General features: G+C 43.5%; 1 protein-coding gene across 8 annotated transcripts in view; it reads left to right on the top strand.

Annotated features, from left to right (window-relative positions):
• Positions 1-20,281, top strand: part of CAP1 (cyclase associated actin cytoskeleton regulatory protein 1) — a 31,946-nt gene extending 11,665 nt beyond the window's left edge. For 2 of the 8 annotated variants that reach the window (XM_066269534.1, XM_066269533.1), the window contains exons 2-13: positions 5,306-5,427; positions 6,045-6,145; positions 8,390-8,467; positions 11,226-11,369; positions 11,482-11,567; positions 13,428-13,533; positions 14,680-14,857; positions 17,439-17,623; positions 17,795-17,918; positions 18,030-18,112; positions 18,435-18,578; positions 19,113-20,281. In XM_066269534.1, coding sequence (XP_066125631.1) covers positions 5,316-5,427; positions 6,045-6,145; positions 8,390-8,467; positions 11,226-11,369; positions 11,482-11,567; positions 13,428-13,533; positions 14,680-14,857; positions 17,439-17,623; positions 17,795-17,918; positions 18,030-18,112; positions 18,435-18,578; positions 19,113-19,196 — 1,425 coding nt within the window. In that variant the 5' untranslated portion in view covers positions 5,306-5,315 and the 3' untranslated portion in view covers positions 19,197-20,281. Of the gene's footprint in view, positions 1-5,302; positions 5,428-6,041; positions 6,146-8,389; positions 8,468-11,225; positions 11,370-11,481; positions 11,568-13,427; positions 13,534-14,679; positions 14,858-17,438; positions 17,624-17,794; positions 17,919-18,029; positions 18,113-18,434; positions 18,579-19,112 lie in introns of all 8 variants that reach the window. The other 6 variants (XM_066269536.1, XM_066269535.1, XM_066269529.1 and 3 more) reach the window with 3 other exon arrangements.
• Positions 20,282-20,317: the final 36 nt, after the last annotated feature.

The raw sequence follows: 20,317 nt of genomic DNA, 5'->3' as shown, positions 1-20,317 counted from the left end.
TTGATAACACAGTCACAGAGCCAAGTAGTGCTGTTATTCAAACCCCAATCTGTCTGACTTCTCTAAAGACAATACTGTTGTTTGTTTTTGGTTTTTTTGGTTGTTTTATTTGACAGAGAGTCAGAGAGAGGGACAGATAGGGACAGACAGACAGGAAGGAAGAGAGATAAGAAGCATCAATTCTTTGTTGCGGCACCTTAGTTGTTCAGTGATTGCTTTCTCGTATGTGCCTTGACCAGGGAGGGTGCTACAGCAGAGCAAGTGACCCCTTGCTCAAGCCAGTGACCTTGGGCTGCAAGCCAGTGACCTTTGGGCTCAAGCCAGCAACCATGGGGTCATGTCTATGATCCTGTACTCAAGCTGAATGAGCCTTTGCTCAGGCTGGTGACCTCGGGGCTCGGGGTTTTTAACCTGGGTCCTCCACATCCCAGTCTGATGCTCTTTCCACTGCGCCTCCACCGTCAGGCTAAAGATAATACTCTTAATCTGCTATACTTTATTGCCTAACTCAGTGGTCCCCAACCCCCGGGCCGTGGAGCAGTACTGGTCCACAGAGAAAGAATGAATAACTTACATTATTTCCGTTTTATTTATATTTAAGTCTGAACGATGTTTTATTTTTAAAAAATGACTAGATTTCCTCTGTTACATCCGTCTAAGACTCACTCTTGACACTTGTCTTGGTCACGTGATACATTTATCCATCCCATCCTAAAGGCCGGTCCGTGAAAATATTTTCTGACATTAAACTGGTCCGTGGCCCAAAAAAGGTTGGGGACCACTGGCCTAACGGTTACCAGGTTACTAACTTGGTCAGTCAGGTGATTCCTGAGACAGTGTGGGTGGGAAGATGATAAGTTCTCTTTTTCACATTTCAGCTTGAGATGCCTTTGGGACATCCAAGTAAAGATGTCTAGGAGGAAGCTGGATCTAAAATTCTGAATCCCAGAGAATGGCCTGCACTGGATATGCTGCTCTGGGAGTTCTTAGTTTGTAGCTGGTTGTGGTTGTACTACATGGCAAGCCAGCTGGCTGGTACTCTGATAATGGTAGTGGAAAGCTTGGGAGTGGACATGACCACCTAAAGAATGTGAATGTGTGCATAGACAGTGAGACAAGGTGTATCTTTGGTCCCTTCAGTTCTGGATGTTCTTTCCCATATCATCTCACATTTCATTCTACCCCCACCAAAAACAAAAAGCTATGTACTGTTACATATTTGGTTAGTGGTAGAATGAGATCAGCTATAAAGGATTGCTGTATTGCCCTTTTCATTCTGCTTAAGTTAGACAGCAGAACTGTAGCTTGTTTAGGAAAGCTTACAAGTGAAATAGGGGAGCCAGATGTCAAGAAGCTACATTAAGCTTTTAAGATCGGTAAGTGTTCACCAACCCTGGCAGTCTTTGGAGACACTTGTACTGTTTCCATGTTAACACTGGTCTCAACTTGTAGATGAAGGGAACATGTTTTAGAATGGATGGTATCTGTTAATGGAAGATAGCTTGCTGGTTTATTACATTTGCTGCTTTTTCCCTTTGGATTTACTGAATGTGATAAATTATATGTGCCGGTCCCTGGACAGTATGCACAATGGGCGCCAGTTCAGGAACTCAAGTGATTGGTAGCATAACTTGAGGAAGACAATATCAGCTACTTCGAGCCTTCTCCATTTGAGAGTAGAGTAGAGAGCTGGAGGTTTCTGCTGCATCTCTAGGCCAGGGAATGGAAAGGTTTATTTGGTTCGCATTCTTACTTTTTTCTTTGATTCTCTTTTAAATAACATTCTCTGGCAAGTCACTGGACCCAGAGACACCAGAGTCCATACACAGAAAAGAATGGACAGGGATACTTTATCTTGTGGGCTGCTTATCTCTTCCACAGGTAGGACAATGTGTTGAGATATTCTGGCATGTCATCTTTGGAAGAATTGTAATTGCTGTGGTCATTTTAGGCAGCTTCAAAGCAGTCGAGTTCATTGGCTTCAGTTACCTGAACTATTTAATGCTTTGAAATGGAATCTCTCCAAGTCAAGGCTTTGATTGAAATTTCACTGATTTTTATGAGATCACTTATGGTCTCAAGCATTTTGTGTATATTGATAACATTTTTTTAAAGGTAAGGTATATGTTTTTATTTTCTTTTCTTTTTTTTTTGAGAGGTGGGGACACAGAGAGAGGAGAGAGATGAGAAGCGTCAACTCATAGTTCCTTCACTTGAGTGGTTCATTGATTGCTTCTTTTATATGCCTTGACCAGAGTGCTCAAGCCAAGCCAGTGACCCTGTGCTTGAGCCAGCAACTCCACACTCAAGCTGACAAGCCCGTGCTCTAGCTGGCGACCTCAGGGTTTCAAACTGGGGACCTCAGCATCCCGGTTGACACTCTATCCACTGCGCCACCACTGGTCAAGCTGTTGATAATATACTGCTCTCAAAAATTAGGGGATATTTTATCACTTCGTATTCATTTTTGAAATATTCCCTAATTTTTGTGAGCAATATATTTAACACTTATTTATGTGTATAGGATGGGCAACTTTCAGAATATTTATCCCTTTGGAGTTTTGGGATGTTATACTTCAGATTCATTAACTTCACTATTTATTTTTTCTTCTTCAGTGAGAAGTGGGGAGGCAGAGAAACAGACTCCTGCATGCGCCCCAACCAGAATCCACCTGGCAAGCCCCCTACCAGATGATACTCTGCCCATCTGGGACAGATGCTCTGTTGCTTGGCATCCAAGCTATTTTAGCATCTGAGGGGAAGCCATGGAGCCATCCTCCTTGTCCAGGGCCAACTTACTGCAACTGAGCCATGATTGTAGGAGGGGAAGAGAGAGAGAGAAGGGTGAAGGGGAGGGGTGGAGAAGCAGATGGTTTCTTCTCCTGTGTGCCCTGACCAGGAATCAAACCCCAGACATTCATATGCCAGACTGACACTCTACCACTGAGCCAACTGGCCAGGGCTTTTTTTTTTTAAGTGAGGGTAGGAGAGAAGGAAAGACAGACAGGAAGGGAGAGAGATGAGAAGCATCAACTCATAGTTGCAGCACCTTATATGTGCCTTGACTGGGGAACTCCAGCTGAGCCAGTGACCCCTTGCACAGCCGGCAACCCCACTCTCAAGCTGGGTGAACCGTGATTAAGCTGTCAACCTCGGATTTTCGAACCTTGGTCCTCAGTGTTCCAGGCCAAGGTTCTGTCCACTGTGCCACCACCTGGTCAGGCAACTTCATAAATATTTATTGAACACCTTCTACCTGTCAAGTAGTGGTCTAGATAGTAGAGCATAATAGGAAACAAGTCAGAGAAAGTCCCTTCTCTGGTGGAGCATGCTTTCTTTAGGATATTAGACATTGAATGAGGCTAGTTTAGATAAATTAGTACTTGTAAAAGATCTGTAAGAATGTGTAAGAATGGATTTGTCTGTTCTTCACATGATAAATATCCTATTCATCTTGGTTTTAGTCATTCATATGCAGACAGCAAGAAGTTGTAGGAAAAAATACTGAACTTAGTGAGTACTGGCTTCCCTATTATCTTGTCATGTGACTATAGGCAAGTCATTTAACTTTTTTTTAAAATTATTTTTATTTAGTTATTCATTTTAGAGAAGATAGAGAGAGAGAGTTAGAGAGAGAGAAGGGGGGGGAGCAGGAATCATCAACTCCCATATGTGCCTTGACCAGACAAGCCCAGGGTTTTGAACCAGCGACCTCAGAGTTCCAGGTCGACACTTGATCCACTGTGCCACCACAGGTCATGCCACTAAGTCATTTAACTTTACTGGAATTAAATTTTCAGTGGGTGGCTCAGTGGATAGAGCATTGTCCAAGCACGCTGAGGTCACAGGTTGATCCTTGGTCAGGGCATGTATGAGAAGCAATCAATGAGTGCATAAGTAAAGGAAACAACTAAATGGAACAATGAGTTGATGCTTCTTTTTTCCTTCCCCTCCCCCCCTTCTCTCAAATCAATGGAAAAATTAAAAAGAAAAAAGTTTCCTATCTTTAATAAGAGTGTAATAATTTTTTCATTCCTGAATAGTTGGAAGGCACAAACTAAGATAATGTATGTGACTATATTTGTAAATTCTAAATTTTGTCGTAATATACCCTATTTCCCCGAAAATAAGATATCTCCCCAAAATAAGACCTAGTGCAATTTTTTTTTTCATACAGGGACAGAGATAGTCAGCGATAGGGATAGATTGGGACAGACAGACAGAAACAAGAGAGATAAGAAGCATCAATCATCAGTTTTTCATTTTGACACCTTAATTGTTCATTGAGCCTGACCAGGCGGTGGCGCAGTGGATAGAGTGTCGGACTGGGATGCAGAGGACCCAGGTTCGAGACCCTGAGGTCGCCAGCTTGAGCGCGGGCTCATCTGGTTTGAGCAAAGCTCACCAGCTTGGACCCAAGGTCGCTGGCTCAAGCAAGGGGTTACTCAGTCTGCTGAGAAGGCCCACGGTCAAGGCACATATGAGAAAGCAATCAACGAACAACTAAGGTGTTGCAACGCGCAATGAAAAACTAATGATTGATGCTTCTTATCTCTCCGTTCCTGTCTGTCTGTCCCTGTGTATCCCTCTCTCTGACTCTGTCTCTGTAAAAAAATAAATAAATAAAAGGGACATTTCATAATTGTTCAGAGAGATGAGAAGCATCAATCATCAGTTTTTCGTTGCGCATTGCGACACCTTAGTTGTTCATTGATTGCTTTCTCATATGTGCCTTGACCGCGGGCCTTCAGCAGACTGAGAGTAACCCCTTGCTTGAGCCAGAGACCTTAGGTCCAAGCTGGTGAGCTTTTTGCTCAAACCAGATGAGCCCGCGCTCAAGCTGGCGACCTCGGGGTCTCGAACCTGGGTCCTTTCGCATCCCAGTCGGACGCTCTATCCACTGCGCCACCGCCTGGTCAGGCAATGTTGATTTTTTTGTTCAACAATAAAGGTGAATTCTTGCTCATGGAAAAATAAGACATCCCCTGAAAATAAGACATAGCATGTCTTTAGGAGAAAAATTAATATAAGACACTATTATTTTTGGGGAAACACGGTAAATATTCAGTAAGTATTTGAGCGAGTAAACATTTGCTTTCAGTGAACTTCTTTTCCTGGGTAGTTCTTGCTTAATGAGGTCTTTATGATTTTGCAAATATGCTAGGTTACATTTTAATCTTATTTTATTATTAAATGATTCTGTTCCTCAGAATTGGCATTCTCTCCACCCCCCAAGAGTATTATGTCTCTTCTCCTTAGGTACTTTGTAATAATAAAACAAATGACATTTGATCTGTTTTAGCAGGTGGTGCATTATGGCTGATATGCAAAATCTGGTAGAAAGATTGGAGAGGGCTGTGGGCCGCCTGGAGGCCGTATCCCATGCCTCTGACATGCACTGTGGGTATGGAGGCAATACTCCGCAAGGTAAGCAATAATACATACTGCCCAGCCGACTACTTTGAAGACTCAGTGTCTTGGCCTGTAATTTTTCTCTCACAGTGTATTCTCTCCTTTGGAGCTAACTTTCCAAAATGCTTAATCTAGAAAGTTCATTGCCTGTAATTTATATTGCTGTAAACAGATAAGGGAGGAAGTGACTTGTGCAGGGAGGCCTGTGGTTAAGTTATTTTAATGCAAGAACTTCCTGCTTGTGTGCTATTTCCTGTTCTTTCTTTAGCAAAATGACTCCAGTGTGAGACAGATGACAAGTAATATTAAAATATTCTTTCTCAAAACGTTTGGAAAATTGGCCAGTTTGCATGTGCACCAGTTAACTCATAGAATATTAGAGGCAAAAGGAACTTTAAGGGATCATTTTGTTTATTTTCATTTTATACATAAAATTAAGCTCAGAGGAAAAATGACTTAGTCAAGGTAACACAGCCAGTTAGTGTTGGTATTGGTATTGGATCCCAGGTTTCCTGATTCATGTTCTAGTATTTATTTATGGTATAACCTTGCCTCTACACTTTCATATGGAAGTGCCTTTTAACAAACAGTTTTTTGATGCATGACATTTGTGGTGTGTCTGTCTTCAGCAGGAGCAGTTCCCTATGTGCAAGCATTCGACTCACTGCTTGCTGGTCCTGTGGCGGAGTACCTGAAGATCAGTAAAGAGATTGGAGGAGATGTGCAGAAACATGTAAGGATGTTCTGCCCTTTTTTCCGTCTTTTAAGGCTTTCGTCAAATCCTATTCATTCTTGTTTTAAGAGCCCCTTGCAAGTCTCCTGGTTCTTTTCTGGCTAAGTTCTGCTTGGAGTTCAGTCCAGGCACTGGAACCATTCCTTAAATTTTTTTAGACCTCCTGCTTTTATCACTTACTCTGTATAAGCTTATTTTATACAGATAACTTGCTTGGTGCATAAAATATGTTCGCTTCGTCTTTGTAGTGAGACCTGCTACCAGTCTCATCACAACATGTTATATAACCAAGCTTAGGGTGGCTTATTCAATAGAGCCATTATCATGACTTAGCAGTTATAAAACTATGCTTGATAGTTTTTGGTTATGCTAATGTGAGTTATTTTCACACTTATCCCACAGCAAGAATATGAAGTAGGCAATGACAGATGCCTCGCCACCCACCTCCCTTCATGTGCTGCCACCTACATCGTCACCACCACCCCCCACGCACATAGATATATTTGGTCTCTCTCTTTGGGACCCATAATCTTCCAGCTAGTCTCCTCAGTGATTCATTGTAAACAGTAACCATGTTTAAGATCGTACTGACCCTTCAGTAGGACTGGCTGCTTGATCTTTGGAACATCTATTTTGAGCCTTTTATGTACTTACCATCTGTTGGCAGTGGTGTTAACTCTACAGAGTGGGACTAGGACTTACATAGGGGTGTTGGGGGCTTGTATTTTTACTGTTATGCACTCTGTAACATTTGAAAAAAATTTTAAATGTGTATCACTTTTATATATATTTTAAAAATGAAATCTAGAAGAAATAGGTTATCTTATTTAAGTTTTTATATTTTAATTGTGCTATATATAGCCCCATGATTCTTAAATTCTTTTTGACCATGACTCTGAATAAGAAAATACATATTTGCCCTGGCCGGTTGGCTCAGTGGTAGAGCGTCGGCCTGGTGTGCAATTCCCGGCCAGGGCACACAGGAGAAGCGCCCATCTGCTTCTCCACCCCTCCCCCTCTCCTTCCTCTCTGTCTCTTTCTTCCCCTCCCGCAGCAAGGCTCCATTGGAGCAAAGATGGCCTGGGCGCTGGGGATGGCTCCTTGGACTCTGCCCCAGGCGCTGGAGTGGCTCTGGTCGCCCCGGAGGGGCAGAGCATCGCCCCCTGGTGGGCAGAGCGTCGCCCCCTGGTGGGCGTGCCGGGTGGATCCCAGTCGGGCGCATGCGGGAGTCTGACTGTCTCTCCCCGTTTCCAGCTTCAGAAAAAAAACAAAACATATTTGTAACAAATACGTTTCACAAAATAATACTTACACTACTTGTACAGCACTTATTTTTTAAGTGAGAGGAAAAAAGATAGGCAGACTCGCACATGTACCCCGACTGGGATCCGCATGGTGACGCTTGTCTGGGGCTGATGCTCTGCCCATCTAGGGCTGTGCTCACAACCAAGGTATTTTTAGTGCCTGAGGGGAGGCTCCATGGAGCCATCCTCAGTGCTCTGGGCCAGTGAACTTGAACCAATTGAGCCATGGCTATGGGAAGAGAAGAAAGAAGAGGGAGGGTAAGGGTGGAGAAACCGATGGTTACCTCTCCTGTGTGCCCTGACCAGGAATTGAACCTGGGACTTCCACATGCCAGGTTGATGCTCTACCATTGGAGCCAACTAGCCAGGGCCTGTTCTGAACTTTAAAAAATTTTTTTCTTTGGGAAATAATTTCAAGCTGATGTACTACACTTACTGTTTTATTTTGTTCTATTTCATTTAATAAAGTACTGGTTATGACTCACTAAGTTGATCTGATTAATTACCTATGAACGGATCATGATCCAGTTTGAGAAATGGTTTGAACTTAAAGGTGTAAATACCTTGAGCATTTTAGGGATAAATTTAGGGCTTTGCTTTTATTCCTACCTCTGCTTTTTGAGAAAAGAGGGGTTTTTTTGTTTGTTTTTTCAGTTAACTTCATAGCACACTGTATTGTGCAGTTTCTAACTTGATTTCATCTAAGGGTAGCCCTGATTATCGTAATTTCCTGGATATGCATCCCTGATGAGTTTCAACAGGAATCGTAGTACATGTAACTCTACTATCAGTCCCTAGAATCTGGAATACCTGAGGAGAGCAATGTGAGGTGCCTGGGTTGCTACCAAAGTACATGGATGTGGAGGTTTCAGGTTTTTCTTATCAGGACCTCTCCCGTTGTAATGTGTCATCGATAGCTGATTCTTTTCCTTTCCGGCAGGCGGAGATGGTCCATACAGGTCTGAAGTTGGAGCGAGCTCTCTTGGTTACAGCCTCACAGTGCCAGCAGCCAGCAGGTGTAAGTTCACTACTAGTTGGTTTTGTTTTGGTTTGATGCTCAGGGGAGGTTCAGAGGTTTCTGCTGAGCTATCACAACATACTAAAATAAAATTACCTGACTCATGTATGTACTATATGATCACACCAATTTCCCGAAGTAGAGTCATTTAAAGTGCCATTCTGGGAAGGTGCTATTGGGTGTTTACTGGGCTCTACTAGCCTTTCTTCTGTCATTTTACTTAGGTTTGTAGTTATGCCTGGGACTTTGTTGCTTCTCTTTTTTATTTTCTTAAGAGAAAGCTTATATAGAAGGTCATAGAGGTAGAAGTGAGTTACAGAAGAAATGGGTTCAGGAAATAAGTTACAGTGGCAAAATAAGGGCCCTTGGAGCTTAGAGAGAGAGGCGAGGAAAATGTGCCTGGGGGAAGAGGGTGGGGAAAGGTGGGGGTGTGCTCCATAGAGTCGTGCTGCTTCTCTTAATAGACAGCCTTTTTTAGCCTCTTGGTTAAGTCTAAATTCATCATATTGTCCCCTAAGCCCTTTGGGTCACAGAGAGTGGTCCTCTTGCTTCACTGTGAAGTGGGCTCTAATAATGCTGTGGAGATCCTAAAACTTCTAAAGTACTGCTTCTCCCCTTTAGCTCTACTTCTGTCTCAAAATTTTATGCTGCCAAGGTGTCAAAATGAAGTAGAGAAAGTTTAGATTTTTCTTGGAGCCAAAGATTTTAGTTTTGTTATTTGGGATTTGGCTTTCCTGGACAGAAGGGTAATAAAATTCCTGCTAATGCTGTATTAAAACCTTTGGACTCTTGGCCCTGGCCGGTTGGCTCAGTGGTAGAGTGTCGGCCTGGCATGCAGGAATCCCAGGTTCGATTCCCGGCCAGGGCACACAGGAGAAGCGCCCATCTGCTTCTCCACCCCTCCCCCTCTCCTTCCTCTCTGTCTCTCTCTTCCCCTCCTGCAGCTGAGGCTCCATTGGAGCAAGACTGGCCCGGGCGCTGGGGATGGCTCTGTGGCCTCTGCCTCAGGCACTAGAGTGGCTCTGGTTGCAACAGAGCGACGCCCTGGATGGGCAGAGCATCGCCCCCTGGTGGGCGTACCGGGTGGATCTCGGTCGGGTGCATGCAGGAGTCTGTCTGATTGCCTCCCCGTTTCTGGCTTTGGAAAAATACAAAAAAAAAAAAAAAAATGAACTAAAACCTTTGGACTCTTGGCATACATTAGTAATGTAAAAAATAGAATAAGATGCCTGACCTGTGGATAGAGTGTCGACCTGGAGCACTGCGGTTGCCGGTGTACAACCCTGGGCTTGCCTGGTCAAGATACATAAGAGAAGCAACTATGTACTATTAATTGATGCTTCCCGCTCCACTCCCACCCTTTCTCTCTCTCTCTCTTTCTCTCTTTCTCCAAAATCAATACTTTTGAAAAAGTAGTATAATATTAGACTCTGATTATTAATCTCTCTTGAATGGCTAAAGAATTTTGTTTAAATATTTTCTCTAAAACAAATCAGGCAGCCGAGATACCTATTATATTTGCCTTCCTTTAAGCTAGGGATTGGTAGACAACATCCTGTAGGCCAAATCTATTTTATACCTATTTTGTAAAAGGAAATTTTTGGAACACAGCCATGTCCATTCTTTTATGTGTTTTCGGTTGCTGCTTAATGCACTACAATGGCAGAGTTAAGAAATTGCAACAGAGACCGTATGGCCTGCAAAGCCTGAAGTATTTATTGTCTTGCTTTTTACAAAAAGTTTGCTGACTCTTGCTTTAGACTGCTTTCATACTAAGAGCAGAGAATTGAGATGTTCAGGAAAACTGAGCTTTGGAAAAAAGATCAAAACATAGAAACACAAGGTCCATCTTTTTTGCTAAACTGCCTGCTCAGATGCCAAGCACCCTAACTGCATTTGATTCAACAGTCTTCTGCTCCGCAGCTGCTGTTTGGCTGGCAATGTGTTGAAGGCCATAAGGATTATAAAAGAGGTCTTAGACAAAGCCCTTGTCTTTAAAGAATTAATGAGGAAAAAAGACATTCACATGTGTTCATTAATATTTTGTGCTGGTGTGTGATACAGTGCCAAAATCAGTTATGCCAACAGTAAATGCTGTAGGAGGCCAGTGTGGCTGGAGTTGGAGCACTGTTCCTTATGAAGCATGAGGAACATTTGGATAGATTGAAAAAGGAGATGGCATCTTGAGTAAAAGCCCAAGGAATGAACTAGTATTTCCTATTAGTGGGACAGAAAAGGGACTCAAATGGTAGAATTTTGTGATACAGCCAGAGTATGGGTCCTGATCATGAAGAACCACAAAATCTGACCTGAGGGAATGGAACTCTTTAAGGAGAGAGAGAGATGATAAGCAGAATTTTAGCCATATGAATTTGTGTGGGATGAATACAAAGTCTGTTTATTTTTTACGTAATACTACAAAGTTTATTTGAATGATTATTGTAGTCCATAAAGAATTCTTGCCTTGCCTAACCTGTGGTGGCACAGTGGATAAAGCCTCAACCTGGAACACTGAGGTCGCCGGTTCGAAACCCTGCACTTGTCTGATCAAGGCACATATGGGAGTTGATGCTTTTTGCTCCTCCCCCTTCTCTTTCTCTCTCTCTTTCTCTCTCTCTCTCTCTCTCTCCCCTCTAAAATGAATAGGTTTTTTTTTAATTTAAAAAAAAAAAGCTTGCCTTCAGGATCAGAGCTGACCAACGTATAAAACTTATATAGAAAGACTCTAACTTGAACCTTTTCTTGCATCTTTTCCTAGAATAAGCTTTCTGATTTGTTGGCTCCCATCTCAGAGCAGATCCAAGAAGTGATAACCTTTCGGGAGAAGAACCGAGGCAGCAAGTTGTTCAATCATCTGTCAGCTGTCAGCGAAAGTATCCAGGCCCTGGGTTGGGTGGCTATGGTGAGCAGTGCAGCTTCCATGGGAGGGAAGGGATAGGATGAAAAAGGTAAGGAGGTGGTAAGGAGATAGCACTGGAGAGGCTCTGAGTCACTGACATCTTCTCTTTCTCTAGGCTCCCAAGCCTGGTCCTTATGTGAAAGAAATGAATGATGCTGCCATGTTTTATACAAATCGAGTCCTCAAGGAGTACAAAGATGTGTAAGTCCAGCCGTTCCTCAAGGGGTAAAGGACAAACCCAGCAGGGCACTTGCTGGAGTACTGCTTTGGGCTTAAGGCTGCCTTTGACTGCTTTGTTGGTTCTCCTATCTCAGGGCTGCTTTCTGGGAAGTTTGGTAGATATTGGCTCATAGAAGATGTATTTGCAAGCAGGAAGTGTTTCTCCTTCCACTTCTGCTTCTCTAGGGTTTGTGGACACCCTTTCAGTCTTCTAATGTGTACCCTTCCATGTTTAGGAGGTTTTGCTAGAGATAAAATGGACTAATAATGCCTTTTATTTATTTATTTATTTATTTATTTATGTATTTATTTATTTATTTATTTATTTTTTATTTCTCTGAAGCTGGAAACAGGGAGAGACAGACAGACTCCCGCATGCGCCCGACCGGGATCCACCTGGCGCGCCCACCAGGGGGCAACGCTCTGCCCACCAGGGGGCGATGCTCTGCCCCTCTGGGGCGTTGCTCTGTCGCCTGGGGCAAAGGCCAAGGAGCCATCCCCAGCGCCGGGGCCATCCTTGCTCCAATGGAGCCTGGGCTGTGGGAGGGGAAGAGAGAGACAGAGAGGAAGGAGAGGGAGAGGGGTGGAGAAGCAGATGGGCGCTTCTCCTGTGTGCCCTGGTCGGGAATCAAACCCGGGACTTCTGCACGCCAGGCCGACGCTCTACCACTAAGCCAACCAGCCAGGGCCTAATAATGCCTTTTAATTTGCCTGTTTAGATGAGATTTTGTTCCTTTGTTGAGGATTTCTAACTGGCCCAGTGGCAAAAGTTTCAGTAACATTTATTAGGAAATTGCTCTATTGTGTGGTTAGTAAAGTGAGAGGAAGACTATCTGGCCAGCGCAGGTATTAAGGGGAGTCACTGTATGGAGTGTTTTAGGTAGCTATTACTTAGCTGCATAGCTACCCAAACCACCCTTCGTTTCTTCTGTTTATCATCAGTTAACATTTGTTGAGTAACTACTCTGTGAAAGAAGTAAGCTGCATGTGCGTGAAGTATGTCCCAGAACACCAGGCACCTCCTTGATCCTCCTGGCAACCTAGAATTACACATCATATGTTTTTTATTATAATCCCTCATTGTAAAGTTGAGAAAATTAGGTCTTACGCTAAATAACCATAAAGTCTTTTAGCTCAGGTGTAAGAGAGGAGACTTGAACTAACTGTACTGCTGTTTCTATCATGTAATGCTGAATATTTTCTCCTAAAGGGAAATTTTCTTGGGGGGGCATATTTTGACACAGGGCACTGTGCTACACAGCAGTTGAGTTTTTTGGGAGTCCTAGAGTTCTACAGTGATGCTCAAGAGATCTTCATTACGATTTCATGCATAAAAAAAAGAATGACTCGCCTGACCTGTGGTGGCGCAGTGGATAAAGCGTCGACCTGGAAATGCTGAGGTCGCCGGTTCGAAACCCTGGGCTTGCCTGGTCAAGGCACATATGGGAGTTGATGCTTCCAGCTCCTCCCCCCTTCTCTCTCTGTCTCTCTCTCTCTCCCTCTCCTTTCTAAAATGAATAAATAAAAAAAGTGACTGCTTTTATTAGTTTTATATATTAGGTTTTGCTAAGGTCTATTATGAACAAATAGTTTTGCTACATTAAAATTTTTTTTGGAAAATACTGCTATAAGAAAAAGAGATAGAATCTGAAGTCCTTATCTGGATGGACTTTGGTCTATTAGGGAATAGGTTCAAGAAAAAGAGAAAACTCAGTGGTGATAGAAAACCTTCTATTGAGCATAGCCTGAAAAACACTGGGCAGGAGGATGTGAGCTCACAATGGCGGGGGGAGGTCTGGAATGTACTCTGACTGCCTGTGATGAATTCTTTACTTTTTCCAGGGATAAGAAGCATGTGGACTGGGTCAAAACTTACTTGAGTATATGGACAGAGCTGCAGGCTTACATTAAAGAGTTTCATACCACTGGACTGGCCTGGAGCAAAATGGTCAGTGACTCCTCCCTCCTTTCATTTATCCAGCCAGGATAGGGTCCACAGGTTTCGTAGACTTTGGCACTACCAAGATCCACAAGGCATGCTAGTCTTCTCAGTGGAGGGGAGAAGGAAAGGGAAAGGGACTTAAAGAAAGCAAGGATCAGAGAAGGAATATTCATTTCAGTTTTAGTAAACATGGTGAGGGACAGTGATTGGGCTGGATAGGGAGATAGATGAATAAGTTACATTATTCCAGCACTCTTGAGCTTAAAAATATAGATTTAAAACCCCAATATGAGTTACCAAGCTAAATATTATAATAAAGATACACAACAGAGTATGAGAAAAAGGAGTGATTCTCATTGGGATTGTACCGTATACTCTGAACTGAGACTTTTTGCAAGTATAAGGCAGTGAGAAGTGGGAGAAATGGGGATACTAGCAAACAGCATAGCTTAACCAGAGTAAATCCAGAGTAAATGTAGAGATTGCTCATCTCTGGCTTTAAGGAGAGATAGAAAGATTTACGAGAAAAGGCGAGAAGGTTGAAAGTTTTAGAGTGTAAAATAGGCGATAAGTATCATAGATATTTGAGCAAGAAAGTGATAATGATCAGATTTGTCCTTAAGAGAGTCTCAGTTTATAGATTAGGGATAAGGGTGCATGCTCAGACTAACTATGGAAATGCTCATGGTCCTAGTGGCTCATACAGAAGAATTTGCAGGAGATAGAATCAAAGTAAAAGAAAGATTTAAAGAGATTGAGGGGGTTGAAAGGCTCAAAGAAAACTGAACAGTCAAGCTTGGGTGGTAATGTCTTTCACTGAGATAGAGACAAGGGGGTGATTATACAAGTGGGGAGTGGGCAGATGATGACTCAGTCTTGAACTTGCTGAGTCTGAGATACTGGTGACACACTTAAGTCGATTTTTAGAAGCATGAATTTAAAGCTGGAATTAGGTAGAGGCTAAAGGGAAAATTTAAAGGTTGAAAAGAGCTGAGTTGGATCCTTGGGAAAGAGGGAGAAGGAATAAAGCCAAGCCTTTTTGGATAGGAGCATTAATTGCATCAAGGGCTACAGTGGACATATGTGGGACCCAGCTGGAAATGGTACAGAGGGAAGTGAGGATGACTATGTTGTCTGCATTTGTTGTTCCAGGGGCCTGTGGCAAAAGAACTGAGTGGATTGCCATCTGGACCCTCTGCTGGATCAGGTCCTCCTCCTCCCCCACCAGGCCCACCTCCCCCACCAATGCCCACCAGTTCAGGGTCAGATGACTCTGCTTCACGCACAGCACTGTTTGCGCAGATTAATCAGGGGGAGAGCATCACACATGGTGAGTACTTTGGCAAGAAGGTTTGGTACAGTAAGTGGCTTGGGCCAGATCTTACCAACGAGAGACTGGACAGTTGATACACCAGAACTCTGGTTTGTGTATGGTGAATTAATTTGCGCTGTTACATTCCTTTAGGTTGCCCAAAGGGACAGCAAAGTTGTCTTAAATGGAAATGGGGTGATTATCATTGGGGAAAGCCCTGTTAGGAAAAGTGATTTAATATTAAGTGGCATATATAGAGTACCTTTTGAGCCAAGACATGATGCTGGCAATTAAAAATTTTTTTGTTTTTATTAAATGAGAGGGTGAGAGGCAGGGAGGCAGAAACAGACTCCTGCATGTGCCTCAACACATGCAGGATCTAGGTTGCTGCTCTGTTGCTTGGCAACTGAGCTATTTTAGCACCTTAGGCAAGGTCATGGAGCCATCCTCAGTGCCCTGGGCCAACTTGCTCAAACCATTTGAGCCATGGCTGTGGGAGAGGAAGAGGGTGGGGGGCAGGGGTGGGTGAAGAAGCAGATGGTCACTTCTCCTGTGTTCCCTGACTGGGAATCAAACCTAGGATTTCCACACATTGGGCTGATGCTGTACCGCTGAGCCAACCAGCCAGGGCTGCTGGCAATTTTCCTGAGATTTTTCCATGTCAATACATGGTCTATTTGGGATGTCATTGTGTTGGGGGTTAACTTCCTCAGAGTATATATAATAGTCTTGGAAAATTTGCATAAGAGTTACCTAATGTTGGTATACGAAAAGTAGACAGCAGGTGGAAGTCTAAATTATTCAGCCTTGTTTTAGGGACCTATAAAAATATCTAAAATAAAGAACAAGTTTTATAGTATTTATAGTAACTAAAAATAGTATAACAACCTAATATCTTAACAGTAAGGGAGATGGTTAATTGTAGTATGTCTTCTTTTTTTTGTTTGTTTTTACAGATAGAGAGTCAGAGAGAAGGATAGATAGGGACAGACAGGAACAGAGAGAGATGAGAAGCATCAATCATTAGTTTTTCGTTGTGACACCTTAGTTGTTCATTGATTGCTTTCTCATATGTGCCTTGACCATGGGCCTTCAGCAGATGGAGTAACCCCTTGCTCAAGCCAGAGACCTTGGGTCCAAGCTGATGAGCTTTTGCTTGAACCAGATGAGCCCGCGCTCAAACTGGTGACCTTGGGGTCTCAAACCTGGGTCCTCGGCATCTCAGTCCGACGCTCTATCCACTGCGCCACTGCCTGGTCAGGCTGTAGTATGTCTTCTTGATGAAATACTGTGCAGCCATTAAATCTCTCTACAGTGAACCAAGCAGTGTGTAAGAAGAATCTAGTATTTAAACTACCACCATTGGGAGTGATGGAGCTAAAAACACCACTCAGTATTGGTTACTAAGATTGGGCCATGTTCAGGAGCAAGGAGTGGGTTAGCCTGCTGACGGTGATTATGTAGTCTTTTCCCTAAATTAAAAAAAAAGACATTTTTAGAAACTAATTAACATGAGCCCTAGCCAGATAGCTCAGTTGGTTGGAGCATCATCCCAAAGCACAGAGGTTGCGGGTTCAATCCCCAAACCAGAGCACAATAGGAACAGATGGATGTTCCTGTCTCTTTCTCTCTAAAATCAATAAACAAAAAAAATTAACATGAAAAACTTTTTATTAAAGTGTTAACTGGTTAACAACCAAATTTAACTGTGTACAGTTACACCAAATAAAAAACTATCAATTGAAAAATTTGGAAGGAGGGTTTCAAGTGCTAACACTAATTTGAGGGGGAGCAGTTGGTTAGCTGTAGGTGAGCATTTTTTGTTGTTTTCTTAGAAACTTGACTATTACATACTATTTTTTCTTCCTCTGTTGCTTTAAAAACTGCATACATATTTTTTGAGTATATATTTGGTATGTGTCTTTCTAGATCTTTTCCTGTACATTTAATACTCATTCCCCCCATACATACACATATGCCATGTTTTATTTTTTTGAATGGAACTTATATAAGTTAACCTGGGGCAGAAGAGAAATGATAAAAGTGCTTCTTTAAAATTGCTTGAGGCCCTGGCCGGTTGGCTCAGTGGTAGAGCGTCGGCCTGGTGTGCAGGAGTCTTGGGTTCGATTCCCAGCCAGGGCACAGGAGAAGCGCCCATCTGCTTCTCCACCCCTCCCCCTCTCCTTGCTCTCTGTCTCTCTCTTCCCCTCCCGTAGCCAAGGCTCCACTGGAGCAAAGTTGGCCCTGGCGCTGAGGATGGCTCTGTGGCCTCTGCCTCAGGCGCTAGAATGGCTCTGGTTGCAACAGAGCGACGCCCCAGAGGGGCAGAGCATCGCCCCCTGGTGGGCATGCCGGGTGGACCCTGGTCGGGCGCATGCGGGAGTCTGTCTGACTGCCTCCCCATTTCCAACTTCAGAAAAATATATACATACATACATACATAAATAAAATTGCTTGAGAGAACATCTCAAAGGCTCTAGTTTTTAGCTTTGAATTTTTTAAGGATCAGTCTAACTTCTGATAGCAGAAGTTGGTTGTTGTGTCAGCCCAAAGCCCTGATATGAAGGACGGAAACAAGACAGCCTTGTTGTTCTTATAGCCCTGAAACATGTATCTGATGACATGAAGACTCACAAGAACCCTGCCCTGAAGGCTCAGAGTGGCCCAGTACGAAGTGGCCCCAAACCATTCTCTGCACCTAAACCAGGAGTCAGCCCATCCCCTAAACCAGCTACAAAGAAGGACCCTGCTGTACTTGAACTGGAGGGCAAGAAGTGGAGAGTGGTGAGTTAATAATGCCGGGACTGGAGGAACAGGAGTGGATGGGGCTTCACGGAGCACCGCCAGATAGATGCACGCAGGGTTCTGGCTTAGATTGCAAGAAGGAAAGTTTGGGATAGCAAGTTTGGTGTGTGCTTAGTGGTGAGATTGCTGAAATGGGTGTCTCTTTAACAGGAAAATCAGGAGAATGTTTCCAACCTGGTGATTGATGACACAGAGCTGAAACAGGTGGCTTATATATACAAGTGTGTCAACACGACATTGCAAATCAAGGGCAAAATTAACTCCATTACAGTAGGTGAGTTCATATCCTGCTGAGAGGGCTGGAGCCATACCTATCCTGTTTGTAAGATTCTTAAATATAGTACTTTAAAGTAATACTGTTGACCTGCTCCCTTTCTTCTCCTAGATAACTGTAAGAAACTTGGTCTGGTGTTTGATGACGTGGTGGGCATTGTGGAGATAATCAATAGTAGGGATGTCAAAGTTCAGGTAACTTGATATTTTGGCTCCTTCCTTGGGTCCCTGAGGAATTAATTGAAAGAGACAGCCGACCCACAGATGTTGCTGTGGTGGGAATCTGATTCTACAAAGTCTGTAAGCTGAGCTGCTTTGGATGTGGTCAGAGAGGAGTTGGCTCTTAGAGAGAGCTGTTTCCAGCACCCATCCCAGCCTGCCCTTAGTATCCAATATCTTGTGCACCTGTGAGCTTTTTATGTAGCTGCTGCATCATGTGAACCAGTGAAAGCTTTTCCTATAAATTACTGTTGTTCTCCCAGCTGCAGGCACTTAGTGTTCTTGGTGTTCTCTGCAGGTAATGGGTAAAGTGCCAACCATTTCCATCAACAAAACAGATGGCTGCCATGTTTACCTGAGCAAGAATTCCCTTGACTGTGAGATAGTCAGTGCCAAATCTTCTGAGATGAATGTCCTCATTCCTACAGAAGGCGGTGATTTTGTAAGTTTCTTTGGCTTTTATTAGTATGATCTAAAAACAGAAGGGACTGAAAACATGTTACATTAGACAAATCTAGTTGATGGGCATTCTGCACTGAGTGGCTCAAACCCATCGAAGCATGAGGTAGTCCCCGTGAAGCAGCGCTCCATACAAGGTGGTGTCTGCTTTTCTTAGGTTGAAGGGATTGAGTCACAGCACACTGTTGATTGGTGCCACGGAGCTATACACGTTCTCATCTACACCTCATAGGCTTAACAGTCCAAGGGTCAGTGGTCAGTGAACAGTAGGGAACAGATTCAGTCCTACACCTGGCTTTGGAGCCTTTGTTCTTCCTACACTGCAGTGTTCCTGTGTGGGTGGTAGGGGAGCTGGAAGTAGATGTGGCACCGCCGGTTTTTCAGGTGGGTTGTTGCTGTCACTACATCCTGCCTGCTCTCAGAGCTTAGTAGAAGCAGGCACTGGAAGAAAAGTGTCAAGCTGAATCCCAGCTTATTTTTTGGCTCAGATTTAAACCTGTTGTTTCTTTATTTGCAGAATGAGTTCCCTGTCCCTGAACAGTTCAAGACCCTATGGAATGGGAAGAAGTTGGTCACCACAGTGACAGAAATTGCCGGATAAGCGAAGTGCCACTGGGTTCTTTGCCCTCTCCCTCACACCATGGGATAAATCTGTATCAAGACGGTTTTTTTCTAGATTTCCTCTACCTTTCTGCTCTTAAACTGCTTCTCTGCTTTGAGAGGCACAGCTACCTGCCTTCACTGAAATATACCTCAGGCTGAGATGGGGTGGGAGAGCAGGTCAGTTGATCTTCTGCAGGAAGGCACAGCTTTTCCATATCAGCTCAACCACACGGCCAGTCCGTCCTTACGGAACCGCAGACCAGGACTGGTGTGTTTTAGCTTTCAGCCTTTGGGATTATTCCACCAACAGTCTTTGGGGAAGAATAAAGCTGTACCCAGGAATTAACAGCTCAGAGTGTTCACACAAGTTAATCTTTTCCTAACAATGAGCGTGAAGGTAGCAGAAGCTGGTGTGATTCCAGCTGGTTCTTCTAACCAGACTAATTTTTCACTTTTGACAAGTGAGACAGGGGTTGCACGGGACCAAAGGCTGAAGCTTGACCATCTAGCATTCCAAGCAAAATTGTTTCCTGTCATTATTCATTTTATTCTGCATTCCATCCTGGCTCCACCAGCACCTGAGATGGTAGGTTCGTTTGTGGGACCTGTGCTGGGGAAGTGCCCTGCACCCAGCCAGGTTAAGGAGTCTTGGATCCTTTCTTTTTCTGGGATCCCTGCCCAGCTCCTTCCTACAGAGATGACTTAAAAAGAAAAAGGAAAATCACACCATTCCGAGGAATCTGGCATTCCTTCCTCTTTCCATGCTAGGTGCCTGTCATCCACCTTCACTGTCTCCTTCGCCCTGTCATGCTCAACAGCTTTTGGCCTCTGTCCAGGCACCTGAACAAAGGACTAAAATCTCCACTGCTGGCTGGTTTTAGGTCTTATGTAAGAATCTTGCACAGCATTGCTAATGTAAATTTCAGTTTTTCCCGCTAGGACAAACACATACCAAAATATGCAACTTTTGGTGGGAAGAGAGATTGTCCTGTGACTTCTACCCATTTCCTGAGGCCTGTAGAAATAAACCTTTATGTACTTAAAAGTTATACAGAAAATAGAATAAAATTAATACCAAACTTGTGTACTATTTACCTGTTATTTCTTGTACAGAGATGT

The sequence above is a fragment of the Saccopteryx bilineata genome, chromosome 3, assembly GCF_036850765.1.
Source record: "Saccopteryx bilineata isolate mSacBil1 chromosome 3, mSacBil1_pri_phased_curated, whole genome shotgun sequence".
Classification (NCBI taxonomy): domain Eukaryota; kingdom Metazoa; phylum Chordata; class Mammalia; order Chiroptera; family Emballonuridae; genus Saccopteryx; species Saccopteryx bilineata.
Note: the sequence above shows the minus strand (reverse complement) of the source record. Positions and strands in the feature narration are given on the sequence as shown.